The sequence below is a fragment of the Protobothrops mucrosquamatus genome, unplaced genomic scaffold (genome assembly GCF_001527695.2).
Source record: "Protobothrops mucrosquamatus isolate PMUCROS unplaced genomic scaffold, P.Mucros_1.0 scaffold2402, whole genome shotgun sequence".
Lineage (NCBI taxonomy): Eukaryota > Metazoa > Chordata > Lepidosauria > Squamata > Viperidae > Protobothrops > Protobothrops mucrosquamatus.
In genome coordinates this window covers 233,506-248,536 of record NW_015388474.1, presented here as the reverse complement: position 1 = coordinate 248,536, position 15,031 = coordinate 233,506, and the positions used below count along the sequence as shown (strand labels likewise).

General features: G+C 39.7%; 1 protein-coding gene across 1 annotated transcript in view; it reads left to right on the top strand.

The window, feature by feature from the left end:
- M6PR (mannose-6-phosphate receptor, cation dependent) overlaps positions 1-14,692 on the top strand; it is a 47,901-nt gene extending 33,209 nt beyond the window's left edge. The window contains exons 6-7 of the mRNA XM_029285871.1: positions 9,204-9,330; positions 14,196-14,692. Coding sequence (XP_029141704.1) covers positions 9,204-9,330; positions 14,196-14,318 — 250 coding nt within the window. The 3' untranslated portion in view covers positions 14,319-14,692. The remainder of the gene's footprint in view (positions 1-9,203; positions 9,331-14,195) is intronic.
- Positions 14,693-15,031: the final 339 nt, after the last annotated feature.

The following is a 15,031-nucleotide window of genomic DNA, read 5'->3' as shown; positions in this document are numbered from 1 at the left end:
TAAGCGGGGAAAACGTAACGTTGCTATTAAATCCCAACATGACTCCCATGGAAGATGTACAATGGAGAGGGGACGGCAGGGGTCTGCTGTTGTGCGGAGTAGGATTAGAGAGGGAGGGAGCCAGCCTCCCTCTTCCTCCTCCCAAACCCACCAGCTGCCGAATGAACATTGGTCTTCCTCTGCAGAGACATATTCAGCACCTTGTCGAAGCCGTGGGGGTTTGTCTTGCTGCAACTCTGCTCTCTGCTCAGTGCCTGCTAAGGGCTGGTTTCCACAATTGTTTTTTTGCATTTTGGGGATATAATCACTATTCCCACAGAGTAACTCTCAAGAGGAGGACAGATCTATGGCTGCTGTGGAGAAGTGGTGGGATATAAGACACCAAAAGCAAGTATGCAATAAATTGTACAATCATTTGATTGGCATTATGCAGTGGTGCCTTCAAGATGTCTAAGATGGCTAACCTCTTTGGAAGACTGTTTAAATCCAGACTCTATAATTAAGACATGACTTGTTTTAGTACCAATAGTCTTCAAAAAGAATCTGTTTGTGGGCCCATGGACTGTTGCTTGTGCAATTTCTTATTGCCTTCTATTTTCAAGAAGTGATAAAGGAGCAGGAACTAATTGTGTTCTATTCAAGCAGATCCAACCTGTTCATACAAAATCAAGAGTAGCACTTCCTGAGCCCAGTTTTTGGCTGCATCCTTAGAAATTAATCTTTAGAAATTAATCTTTTCTGCTGGAAGATCAGTACTACCACATAGTGATGGGACATGGGCAGCCCATGAACCAAATAGGAACAGTAAATTCAAGAGTAGGTGCTTGCCAAGATTCCCAAGACCAGCAAAGGGATCAGTGTCCCATTACCTTGCACACAGTTTAAAAAACCAGATGCCACTTAAGCTAGCCTTATATGTACAAGTTTATGCATATTGTTATTTATTGCAGAACAGGAAAGAATGATTGCGCCTGTACTGAAGGACCAATGGAGATGGATTTTTCTTTAATTTAAAATTAATATCCATCTCCATTGGTCCTATGGTACAGGCCAAATTAAATTCAATACAAATGAATTATTAGTAAATAAAGCAAAGTAACTTCTTATAATGAATCTACATTCTAATTTCCTATTCATTTAATTAATCCAACTTTCATATTTGCATCACTACACTTGGAGATGGAAAAGATGAATTTCCATACAGCACTTTCTTTTATCTCTTTATCTATATTTAGATCTTGTTATTATTGTTGGTCTAGACTCTTTAACTTGTGGTTCCTTTTCTCTTTCCACTAACAGTCTTGTCGATCTAGCCTCTTTAACTTCTTTGAGTCTATCCTCATCGTATTTTCCATTATCTTTTCCATTATCTATATCCTCTCCTTTCCCAGCTCCCTTGCCTTTAGTTTGTGATTCCTTTTCTTCTATGGCCTGTGCTAGTATCTCACCTTCCTCTCTTGCCTCTCTTTCCACTAACTCCTCCTCACTGCCAAAATTTTGTCTGTAAAATTCCTCTGCTTTATCTATTGTATCTAGTTGAAGCCTCTTTTCCTGCCACACGACCATAGTCCCTTCTGGTGCCAGCCATCTGAAATTAATATTTTTTCTTATCAATTTAGAGGTTATTCGTTGGTAGGGTCTTCTCAAATCCCTCACCCTTCTAGGTACTTGTTTAAGTACAGTTAGTTGTCTGCCTCGGTATTCCAATGGGTCATTTCTAGTCCTAAATAATATTTCGTCTCTAATAGATTTCTTAACAAATCTAATGTGGACTTCTCTAGGGAGATTATGCCGTCTCGCATAATTCATATGGATTCTATAAGTCTCATCTATCTCATTCGCCATCTCTTCTTTACTGGTGCCTAAAGCCCCCGCCAGTATATCTATCATCATCACTGGTAAATCTTCACCTTTCGTCTCTCTGATGTTTTGGAACCGTAGATAATGGGCAGCCTTCTCTAATTTAAGGGAAATAACTGTTGATTCCAATTCTCTGTTAGCCTGGACTAACCTCTGGTTCATTTCATCTACTCTCTGTTCTTCTTTTCCCATTCTTTCTTCCATTTCCAGTAACTTTTGTTCATTTTTCATAATCTGTTGCTGAAAACACTCAAATTTCCCATCCATTGACTTCATCTTTTCCTTAAGTTCTCCTGTGTCACTTCTTACTTCCCCTATTTCTTTTTTTAGGTCTTCATGATTTTTGCACATTACCTCTTGCATTGATTGCAGCATTAATTGCAAATCTCTAAATGGATTCGCTCTATCTCTTTGTGTCACCTCTTCCAAAGATCTTTGCCTAGCTGGACTTGGTTCCATTGTTGTGGTTTGTGTTGTCTGCTTCCTCCCTATTCCAAGTTAGAAAGCTCTAACTTGATCTGCTTAGAAAGTACCAAATCTAAGAACTGTGATGAAAATAACTCTGTTAGAAAATTAGAATTTACTCATTGCAATGAAGAAAATAGCCTTATTAATACTTTTAAGGTTCTCCCCAGGATTGAGCAGGAGGTCATAATGACTAGACTCCAAGACCTGCAAAAAAAGCTAATAAGCATAACTGGGGAAGCAGGATCTACCACAAAAGTTACTCAACAAGTTTCAACAGATAATGATGTGATGCCTTCCCACTCAAATTTACATCAAGACCATCTAGGAAATATGAGTGAAATCTTCTATGTTCCTCCGGAAGTGAAACAAATACCCACTTCCAAATTAACTATAAGGAACTGCACTGACTGGACATCAATGAGATTTTTGAGTGATGCTGAACTGGGATCAGTAGCATCAAATGAGATAGTAATATATCAAGATCCTCAACCACAGGCGTCAATTTATAAGCAGATAGATAGCACTAGGCACGCAGCTTTAAACTGTATCTCAGATGAGGGAAAACTATCGGGGCTGAACTGTATAGAGCCAATGGATACCCCTCCTGAAAAATGAGTTCCTTGCTTGCCAGTGACCCACATTTCGCTACCTATGTTTCACTGCTATCACCAACTTCATTGACAGAATTACAGCCTTCTTTGCCCTGTTATCAGGTTAAGACTACACAGTTGGCAGAGACACAACCATCAGTTGGTGAAAATTCATTGCCTCTGAAAACAATATCCATCCAACTCCCGTAGATATCTCTACTCAAGATGTGGTACAACAGGCAACACAAGATGAAACTCCATCTTTGGCCTCATTCCAGAAGAAAGACTTTGTGAATATATTTAATTCACCGGTAGCACTTTCAGATTCCAAATGACTACATTCTGCAGAAGGGGGTATCTCTATCCTTTCCTGGAATGTTGCAGGCTGGAAAGCCAAGATGTCAGATGTTTCATTTATGGAATATATTTCTTCTTTTGATATCCTTTTGCTCCAAGAAACATGGACTATGGAGGATCCATTACTACCTGGTTATATTCCCTTTACTCTGAATGCAATTCCTAGCATAAAAAAGGGCAGACCATCAGGTGGCCTATGTTCTATGGTATCTGTTAAACTCAGTGTTTCAGTATCTATGCTTGAGTCTTGCTCAAATATGGCGTTAGCCCTTTTACTTAGATTCAAATCTTGCACTGTATTATTGGTTAATGCCTATTTTCCTCCATTTCGTGGGCATAGGGAAACAAATTGTGAGATCAGTTTGATGCCTATGTAAATTTGCTATCATGGCATTACCCAGACTCAATTATAATAATAGCTGGCAATTTTAATGCACACATTGGCAAATCTGATGCTTCCCTACAAACCTATTTTAAGTGGCCAATGCCCCCTAAACTTGATGTAGGCCACATAGCAGCCAGACAATCTAAAGATCAAAAATGTAATACTGCAGGATTTCGTCTGGCTCAATTTGTGGATAGTTTAAATTTGGTCTTACTTAATGGCTTTGTCAGGGGTGATTTAAATGGAGTGTTCACATTCTGGCGTCCTAAGGGAGCCAGTGTAGTGGATTATATTATGATCTCTCGGAACTTTGTACAGCATATAATTTACTTTTATATTGGAACGTGCCTTGATAGTGACCACTTTCCATTAATCTGTCTATTTAAGGCTAAGACATATTTTGAATTATTAGAAGTGGCACATTGCCCCATCGATATTACAATAAAGGGGCAAGTATAAATTAAATGGTCTCAAGAATTGGCAAAAACTATGGCTGAAATGTTGACCTCAGAGCCCCTGCTTCATATGTATGTTTAAATTTGCTCATCTGATTCATATGAACAAGCATTTTTGTTGTATCAATCAATTACCACTAATCTCCAAACCCCCCTGACAAGATTTACAACAGCTTATTGTGCGCATGCGCACAAAAGATCTAAATCTTGATATGATAGTGATTGCATTAAAGCAAAAAAAGCTCTCTTAAATGCAATAATTTCCTTTCGCCAGGAAAATTCGGCGAACACTTCTAAATTACTCAAGATCACAATTTTTTAAAATAAATATCTCTTAAAGATAAAGAAACAACAGGCTATAAGAGAAAATTGGGGTAATCTAATTTCAGCAGCAAAGCTCAAAAATTTTACTTTGTTCTGGCATTTAATAAATCAGTCTTTTACAAATAGAAGTTTTGGCCCTATTTCACAAATATCTGCTGACAAATGGGAGGATCATTTTAAAAACATCTTTAAGCGGATTCCTGCTGTAATTTCAGAAGTGATCCCCCCTTGCAATGACCTCCTGGATTGGCCTCCAGTATTCATAGCTGAGGTCAAAGAGCTTATTGCCCAGTTGAAATCAGGTAAAGCATCCGGAGGGGATTTTATCCCCCCAGAATTAATAAGGGAAAATAAAGACTGGTGGGCCCCAGTTTTAGCCATCCTATTCACTCATATTAATAACATAGGACATTTTCCATCTGATTGGAATCAGGCCATTGTAGTACCGATATACAAAAATAAAGGAAGTAGACTTTACCCTGTAAACTATAGGCCTATTAGTTTATTAAATACAATAAATAAACTCTATGCCAGATTTTTATATACAAAGTTAGTGGATTGGGTACAAAATGAAAATATTATTGCTGAAGAACAGGCCGGATTTAGGGAGGAACGTTCAACTCTGGATCACTGTTTAATTCTGCACCATTTGGCTGAAAAATATTCTACCCCCTCTCGTGGTTCTCTTTATGCAACTTTTGTTGATTTTAAGTCAGCTCTTGATCTAATACCAAGGGAGAGATTGTGGTATAGTCTAAGACATTCCACAATTGATAAAAGGCTGTTGGTTCTCATTCAGTCGCTCTATTCAAATACCTCTCTAAAAATCAGATGTTCCCCCTGGGGACATTTATCTAAAGCAGTTCCAACTTATAGAGGTGTAAGGCAAGGTTGCATATTAGCTCCACTACTTTTTAATTTGTACCTAAATCCAATAATGCAAGTGCTTGCTGATCCAGCCCATCATCCACCTATCTTGGCTGATTGTGCAATTCCAGCACTATTGTATGCTGATGATATAGTTATTTTGTCCACTTCTCTGGTGGGAATGAGAAAAGCACTTAGGGCACTAGCTTTATTTTGCATAGAATACAAACTATTAATAGATTATGAAAAAAACTAAAGTTTTAGTATTTGCCTCTTACCATCATAGGATCCATAAATGGCAAATTGATGGGACTCCAATTGAACAGGTGCGTACCTATAAATATCTTGGAGTGCAGTTCCATGCCTCCCTATCCTGGCATACTCACTTTCTTTATCGGGCAAGTGTTGCACAGCGCACCTCATCAGCTATCATAAAATTTTATCATTCTAAAGGAGCTTACTACATCCCGGCAGCTTGTAAGGTTTTCCAAGCTAAGGCAGTCCCTCAGCTCTATGGCTCGCAAATATGTTCACTTGCAAAGCTTAATGCTATTGAAATTATTCAAAATAAGTTTATTAGAGCCATACTGATGGTACCTAAATGTATTAAAAATGCCATCCTATGGGTGGAAATAGGTTTAGTTTCATTGGAAGCTAGAGCATGGTTCCTTTGGCTAAAGTTAATTTTGATGCCTGTAGGGTTAGCCCCGTTAGTATTTATAGATCATTTTAAATCGTGGGGAAAAAAAGCACTAGATAAAATTAAATCGCTGAGCTTCTCTATGGAAAGTCTGTATTCATTAGGATTTGATAATGTTAGAACTGCCTTGAAACAACATATCTGGGATATTGATCTCCAAACAAACTTAAGTAAGGTGGCACATTCCAATATTTGTCACTTGCTTCCAGAAGGATTCCTCCCAGCTTCTTATCTATTTTCCATTACAATTTTGAAATTTGGTAAAGCTTTCACCTTAGCCAGGCTGGATGCGTTGCTCTCGGCAGTCCTTTTTGGACGGTTTAAGGGCATTCCTATGCACCTTCGGTTGTGTCCATGTGGTGATGGCTCTATAGAAACCCTAAGCCATATGCTGCTTCATTGTTCTTTATATAAAGCAGCGGTTCTCAATCTATGGGTCGCGACCCCATTTGGGGTCGATCGACCATTTCACGGGGGTCGCTAAGCAAGGCTGTCTGCCATTTTTTTCCCCTTTTCCAGCGGGTGCCTTACCTCCCTTGGGCTGGGCCAGCTGGTGGTCGGCCTGCTCCGTCTCTGCCGCTTGCCAGCTACGCCTTGGCCGGCGCAGGGGGCGGAACCACGCATGCGCGGCGCTCCTGGGCAGGGAAAGTCCTTGACTTACGACCGGTTGGGTAGTCCTCGATGTACAACCGGTTTAGTCCTCGACTTATGACCGGTTTAGTCCTCGACTTACAACCGGTTGGGGGTCGTGACATTAAAAAGGTTGAGAACCACTGATATAAAGACTCTAGGCAGATTCTTATATATCCGATATTGAAGACGTTTCCAGATAGGGGATATGAATTTTATCTAAAGTTGCTACTTTCGGATAAGGATCCGAAAATATCAATTCAGGTTGCCCAATTTTGTGCCACCATTTGCACAATACGTCGCACCATTATTAAGGTCTGAAAAATTTTAATATGATGTTTTATTTTGAGAATTTTGGATTATATTACATTGATTGTTTGATGGTTTTATATTCTGTAAATATGGAAGTAAAATTGTCACTGTTGTTATATTTTGATTATGTCTGGCCTTATGGCTGTAATAAACAGATTGATTGACTATTTGTTCTGCGACCATTTACAGTGGCACTGAACAAATGCTCTTATAAGTTCTCAAAGTTGCATATCCCCAGTTAGGTATCTAAATTTAGGTGCTTGGCAGCCAGCCCACATTTATGATTGTTGCAATTCATGGTCACATTCTCCTGACCTGCATAAACTGTCTCCTTGAACTCCTTGCACTTGCCTATCTCCCCCCATCTCTGCCCTTTTGGCCATCTTTCATAGCAGGGCAAGATGAAGATGCTGCTGTATTCCGTCACGGCCACCCCCTGCCTCTCCCAGCTGACTTTATTGTCTTCTTTGCCTTGCTACACCTACACAGACTGCTAAAGCAGATGAGACTGGAGAGGAAATGGCAGTGAGCATGCGTGCATGACTCCCAGCTGGCAGTAGCCTGAGACTGTTGAAGTGGGACAGGCCTACTGGTGGCCAGGGCAGGGAAGCAGGGGCAAGATGATGACAATGAAAGTTAGTTGGAGGGACTGCAGAATACAGCAGCATCTTCATCTCAGCCATGCTGTACAGCAGCAGCTCCCAACCTTTTTGGCACCAGGGACTGGTTTCATAGAAGACAATTTTTCCATGGATCAGGAGGGGGGAGAGAAGAAAGCAACCTAGATTCCCCGCATGCACAGTTTACAGTAGGGTTCACGCTCCTATGAGAATCTATTGCCTGATGATCTGAGATGGAGCTGAAGCTGTGATGCTACTACTGGGGAACGGCTGCAAATACAGATGAAGCTTTTCTCACTTGCCCACTGCTTACCTTCAGTTATGCAGGCTGGTTCCTAACAGGCCACAGACTGGTACTGTATAGCCCCTTGCTGTATAATACAGCCAAAACAGCATAGATAGGGGGGAGAGGTAAGTGGGTGGGTGCTATAGTATGGTGCAAGTGGGGGTAGGTACTATGGCCTATGGGTTTCTTGAGAGTAGAGTCAATGCTGTCTTCCCCATTGACTGCTTGTAAGAAGATAGCAAATAGTGATCAAGTGCGAAGCACTCAAATTCTAATCATGTTACTGGAGTGCTGTGACAGTTGCAACTTCAAGGATCAGCCATAAGTCCCAATTGTTCAGTGTCATCATAACTGTCACTGGTTGCTGAATGAGTAGTTATAACCTGAGGACAACCTGTAGTAATAAATATCTTAAAATTGACATTCAATAAAGACATTGGTCTTATATGACTGAGATTTTTTGAATTGTTCTTTGTGCATTAATATTGTATATGCTTCTTTTCAAGTCTTTGTTATTGTTTTTGTTATTTGAATTTCATTCGTTTTCTTCAACAGTGGTTCACTAGTCCTTCTTCTAGTTTTTTATATTATAGAGCCGACAGCCCATCTCTGTAAAATGCCTTATTTATAGACATCCGTAAAGCATCAACTGTTCAGTCCATATGCAAGCAAAAAACATTGCCAAGTAACATATTTCATTTTAAACTATCTGGATCAAAATTTATTTATTTATTTATATTTCATATTTCTTTATTGCCCATCTCCCTCAGAGAGGAGCTGTTTATGTTATATAACTTTATATTCCTTTCTTTTATGTCTAATAATCTTAATCTTTAATATATCATTCTCATATTGTCATAGGATTTGATTTCTCTCCAATTCTTTGTTCCATTGCACAAATTTCTTCAAAGCTTCAATAGGCCTCTTTTGTGAATTAAATAAAAAAAATTATCCAGGTCATGCTCTTCATTTGTCATTTGTATTTTCTTTTTGATTTTAAACCTCACTCAGTTTCTTTTGTATATCCAATAAAGCATCCTTTTTCCAAGGCATTCTCTTGGTCTTTTATTTATAAATCCACTTTTGGTACCATCTAAATAATTTTTTGAAAAATTTAAAATATTAAAAAGCTTCATAAGGAAGAAGTACTAATTGAAATAGAATTTATATACAGATGCTACATTTGTAACTAAGGCGGCATTTTGAAAATGAATCTGAATCATTGTTTAAACCTAGAATGTACTCATCTTGTATCTCAAGAACTGCCATAGGTAATATATATTTATATTTTATTTTATGCTACTATATTTTGTATGTAAATCTTTTGCTATATTTGTTTTCTCTTTCAGGTTTTTCTCACTGATTGCAGTGTACATTATTGGAGGATTCCTCTACCAACGTCTGATAGTAGGAGCAAAGGGCATGGAACAGTTTCCTCATTTTGCTTTCTGGCAAGATCTTGGCAATCTAGTAGCTGTAAGTGTATTTTAGGTTATATGGATATGGATAGTCTTCAGTTAACAATTGGATTGGCATTTCCACCACTAAGTGATGCACTTGTAAAGTATGACCATACAGGTAGTCCTCAACTTATGACCACAATTGAGCCCAAAATTTCTGTTGTTAAGTGAGACATTTAAGTGAATTTTGCCGCAGTTTACGACTTTTCTTGCCACAGTTGAGTGAATCACTTCACTTGATAAGCCAGTAACCTCGGTTGTTAAGTGAATGTGTTTTTCCCATTGACTTTGCTTGTCAGGTTGCAAAAGATGGACATATGACCTTGGGAAACAGCAACGGTTATAAATATGAACCAGTCTAATTATTAGACTGAAACTCAGTTGTTGACTCAAGAAAAAAGAATCAGGATAAAAGTGTGTGTTGTATAAATTCACACTGAGCATTTGAAGAATTGTAATTACGGATACATTTTATTGTATTCTCTTTGATTCATTCAAATAAGTAAATATTAGCGTATTAAATGAACAAGGAGAATGAAGAAAGGGCTGTCTTTCCAAGGCTACATCAATCTAAGAGCAGAGATCCAAAATCCTGGTATAACTTTGGTAGAAATATTCTTTGAAGGAAGGCTGCAGATGTTGCTTTTGTCATGTACGAGTCTTTACAGTTAGAACAAAGAAGATAGAACAATAGGGTTGGGAAGAGCCTTGGAGGTCTTCTTGCTCAACCCCTTGCTCAAACAGGGGACCCTATAAAAGTAGTCCTTGACTTACAGTCACAACTGAGCCCAAAATTTCTGTTGCTAAGTGAGACATTTGTTAAATGAATTTTGCCCATTTATGACCTTTCTTGTCACAGTTGTTAAGTGAATCACTAGTTGTTAGTAATATGGTTGTTAAGTGAATCTGGCTTCCCCATTGATTTTGTTGGTCAGAAGGTAGCAAAAGGTGGTCACATGACCCCAGAACACTGCAACCATCATAAACATGAATCAATTGCCAAGCATCTCAGTTTTGATCTCAACACCTTGGGGTCTTGGCCATAAGTGTGAAAAACGGTCATAAGTCCCTTTTTTCAGCGCTGTTGTAACTTCAGTCACTAAATAAACTGTTGTAAATTGAGGACTACCTGTACCATTCTGGAAAAATGGCTCCTCAAGTACTGGAGGACCGCTATCATAACCTTCTCTTTGTTAGACTAGACATGTCGAACTCTCTCAATTGTTCATCATATGGTTAGTCTCCAGACCCCTTAGCATCTTTGTTGCTCTTTTCTATGCTCTTTTAAGCATAAATGATCCCTATGCTCAAATCTGTACTTAGACATTGGAATCTGGTTCCATCCTTATTGAATAAATATTAATACCTAGATCTTTGTAGTATTTTGAAATCATAGATCATCAATTTATTGAGGTATTTGGTGCCCCTAGCCAAATATTAACAAATACAAAAACCAAACAAACTACATTTTGGTGTAACATTATGGTTTCTCTCAGGCACTGGTAACTAGGGAAAATAGACTAATCATGAGTCTGGGGCAATAAATATATCCATAAAAGTGTTTTTTAATCAATTTCTAAAGTTTCTGCTATAAGCCATTAACACTTAGATCACTAATGCCCAATATTTAGTAAGATAGTCAGGCATTTGTCAGACCTGCCCCAGCTGGGCCCTCAGGAAAGTAAGACTCTTGAATTCATTGGGTTGAATCAAAAGAACTTTTACAGAGAGAATCTGGATGCATAAAGTTTGGCAGAATCTGAAGGTCCTGCACAAAGCGTAAAGCAATTCTTTCAGTTTCTCAAACCCAACTCCCCCTGACGAGTCCACAAGCAGCCAATGTGATGCTGAGAAGATGTTTGGAGAACGCTGAGTGCTAGACAGATAACAGTTCACACTCAGGGCACGACAGCCTTGGAACCTGGCAAAAACCAACTGGGAAGGAGTCTGTCTTGTCTCCAAAGACAGTCCCCTCCCTAATTCCCAAGTGAATAGCAGAAACAAAAAATCTCAAGCATGTGATCCCCACTTCTCCTCAGCACAATGGCAGGACACCAGAATATGAATGGTGGATCTTACGTGTTGCCCCCCTGAAAAGTGACGTTCCACAAAATAAAACACAATAAGGAAGGTGAAAAGAGGGTTAGGGTTGACAGCTTACTTAGGCTTATTAGGATATTGATTATGAAACTGTTTAAGGAGCCTAGCAGCTTCAACGTGGTGTTGACCAACCCATTCATTTTGGGATTCAGGAAAATCTTTCCCCGCAACTAAATATTGAACCTATCCCCAATGTCTGAGTGAATCTAGAATGTCCTTAACTTCAAAGTGTTGTTCCCCTTCTATCATTAAAGGCTCAGGCGGTGATGGCAATTCAGGTCTAGGGGGGAGGTAATCTCGGTCTTTAACAAACTGCAGTGGAACACTGGGTGAATATGTCAAAGAGATTTGGGCAAATCTAGTTCCACTGTTACAGCATATAATGTGTTTGATGGGGAAGGGACCTAAATATTTGGGTCCTAACTTCTTCGATGGGTGCAGAGATTGCAGGTATCAGGTGGATAGGTAAATGTGGTCACTGACATTAAAAGTTTTCACTTATTGTCCTCTTGCTTTTGAATGCTTCCCTAGTACCTGCAAAGGACTTCCTCACAACCAGCCAAGTACTTCGTAATTGGGAGACCCATTCTTTTAAAGAAGGCACAGGATGATCATTCAAAGTAGCTCAGGCATGGGTGTGAAGTCTTGTCCCGTAGCCACCTTGAAAGGGGTGAACCCTGTACTACTGTGTATTGGCTTATTGTATGCTACCTCCGCAAATGGTAATGGGTCTGTTCAGTTGTCCTGTTGATAATTAATGTAGCACCTGAGGTATTGTTCCAATACTGAGTTTGTAAGTTCACACATACCCCATTAGTTTGGGGGTGATGACTAGAGCTAAGCTCCTGATCAGTCCTCAGAAGGTTTAGGAATGCTTGTTAGAACTTGGAAGTGAATTGCAACCCCCTATTGAAGATTATGCATTGTGGGGCTCTGTATAGTCAGTAGACATTGCACAAAAAGCTTGGCTAGCGCATGCGCCAAGGGAATTTTCTGGCATGGGACAAAGCACACCTGCTTGGAAAACAAATCAGTTATAAGCAGTGGTGGGATTCAAATAATTTAACAACTGGTTCTCAGAACAAAACCCTTTAAGGGCTTTCCCGCTTATCATTAGTTGTTCTCTGTATAAACTGTATAAACAGGAAAAAGTTCCGGAGCCATGTGGCCCTTTCCCGTATGCACCAATTGGGAAACTAGAGAGATGAAGCATCTATTCCTTACCTCTGAGAAGCACCATCTAGTTTTCACCTGAGTGATATGAACGAAGGGGTCTCCATTTGGTTTCCGTCGCTCCCCTCTTGGACTTTTGGGGAGGGTCCCCCCCCACCTGGAAGGAAGTTGAACGAAAACCAAACATGTTCCAGAAAACAGATTTATCATAACCGGTTTGCTGAACTCAACAGAAAATTAGGTATTGGTTCTGCCGAACTGGTACGAACGGCTGAATCCCACCACTGGTTATAACACCTAACCATATTTCCTGAGCTTTCTGGGAATTCCATTATGAAATCCATGGAGATTGCTGTTGGCTCAGTCACTGGTTGGAGCCCTGGGTTTTTTTCCTGCTGCTGCTTGGCAGAGGCACAAATCGGGCAACTTGCCAGATAGCTTTCAATGTCCTTTTTTAAGGACAGCCACCAATTAAATTTAAAGTTTTCACAAAACCAAAATGCCCAGCAGTTTTTGAATCATAGCTTTTACTCAAAACTAGTAGTCTCTTTCTCTCTGGTATATTTAACCCCCACCCAGGCTAGATCGACCCATATGGAACATTCATTTTTGTGATTTTGAAATCACTTGTCTTCCTGTCTATCTGAGGCTTCTCTCTCACTTGCACTCTGATCATGACTGGAGCGGCCAGTTGGTGCAATGGGATTAACATTTTGATGTCTGATTTGGTACAGTTATACTGAAGCATTCGTGACAGGGCGTCAGCTAGAAAATTCTTGCCTCCTGGGAGGTAGTGCAAAGTAGTTAAATTGGTCAAAGTAGTGTGCCCATCGGAATTGCTTGGGTGACAACTTCTGCGGAGTTTTCAATGCCTCTAGATTTTTGTGGTCGGTTCACACTTCAAAAGGCAGTTTACTCTCTTCAAGGAAATGCCTCCATGTTAAGAGTGCCCAGCGCATGGCGTAAGGCTCCTTTTCCCAGGCCGCCCATTTCCATTCAGTCTCTGACAGTTTTCTGGAAGTGTAGGCACAGGGTTATGGGTTCCCTTGTTCATTTTGTTGCAAGAGTAAGGCCCCTACAACATTGCTAGCGTCTGCCTGAATGATAAATAGGGCGTTTGGATCTGGGTGTTTAAGTACAGGTTTGGCTGCAAATAAGTATTTCAAATTTCTTGAACACTGCCTGACACTTCATAATTCATTTTAAAGGTTGGCTAGGCTTAGGCTTGTCTTTAAAAAATTAGCGATGGGGAGTGCGATATGGACAAAAGATTAGATGAATTGGCGTTAAAAATTGGCAAAGGCCAGGAAGCTTTGCAATTGCTTTCTGGTGAGGGGTGGGGCCGAATCCAATATTGCCTGGATCCTTTGGGAGTCCATCTTGACTCCTTTGTACGATATGTCGTAACCTAGTCTATTTTACTCTGATGGAACTTGCACTTGCAGAGTTTGGCGTACAACTTAGCAGCTTTGTCATGTTAGGATTGTGCTCATTTGCTCCATATTAAAAAACAAAACCAGAGCCAAGTAATTGGAGAAATAAAACTTTTTGTCAGTTGCAGATTTGATATTACTGTTCTTTAATCTTACTTCATTAATCTGTTTGTAGGATGGCTGTGATTTCATGTGCCGTTCTAAACCACAGAATGTACCAGCTGCATATCGTGGTGTTGGTGATGACCAGCTTGGAGAGGAATCAGAAGAGCAAGATGACCACTTGCTGCCCATGTGATCTGGATCTTTTATTTGTGTAGTTCTTACACAAATGACATCCAGTCAGTTTTCCCCTCAGCTAATTCTCCTTTTAAGCCACTTGCTTTCACTTTAAATACCCACTCTTCTGCACACTATTTTTCATATTTGTGATACAAATAAATTATGTGCAAGGTTTATGAACATAAAGCTGTACTAAGGAGTTTTAAACTAAGTGACTGCTCAGAACCATTTTCCAAAAGGGAAGAGATGTGATTATACATAGAAAAGAAATAGTCCATGGAAGAGGAAAGTGTTTGAGAAGTAGTATTAGTAGGATTTGTTCTACCATGACTGAATGTACTTGCATATTTCCTACAGGCTTTATTCTTGAAAAACACTGGATTCTGATTTTTAATTATGCAATTATACAATTTTTTTTATAACTCAGTGAATGTTAGCCAAAAAGGATGCTGTCAGCAACATGTTTAAATGGTCTACATTTAAATGGCAATATTTTACAACGGATTTAAAAGAGCAGACTTTAATAAGAGCAGACTTATAGTTATGGGGGATCTCAACCTGCCATCGGCAGGTGAAACGTCGGCGGTGGCTCGGGAGTTCATGGCCTCCATGACGACCATGGACTTGACCCAATTAGTTCATGCCCCCACTCACACGGGAGGACACACACTAGATCTAATTTTTGTCTCTGGCCAGTGGCAGAATGATCTGGAAATGGGGGAGATAAAA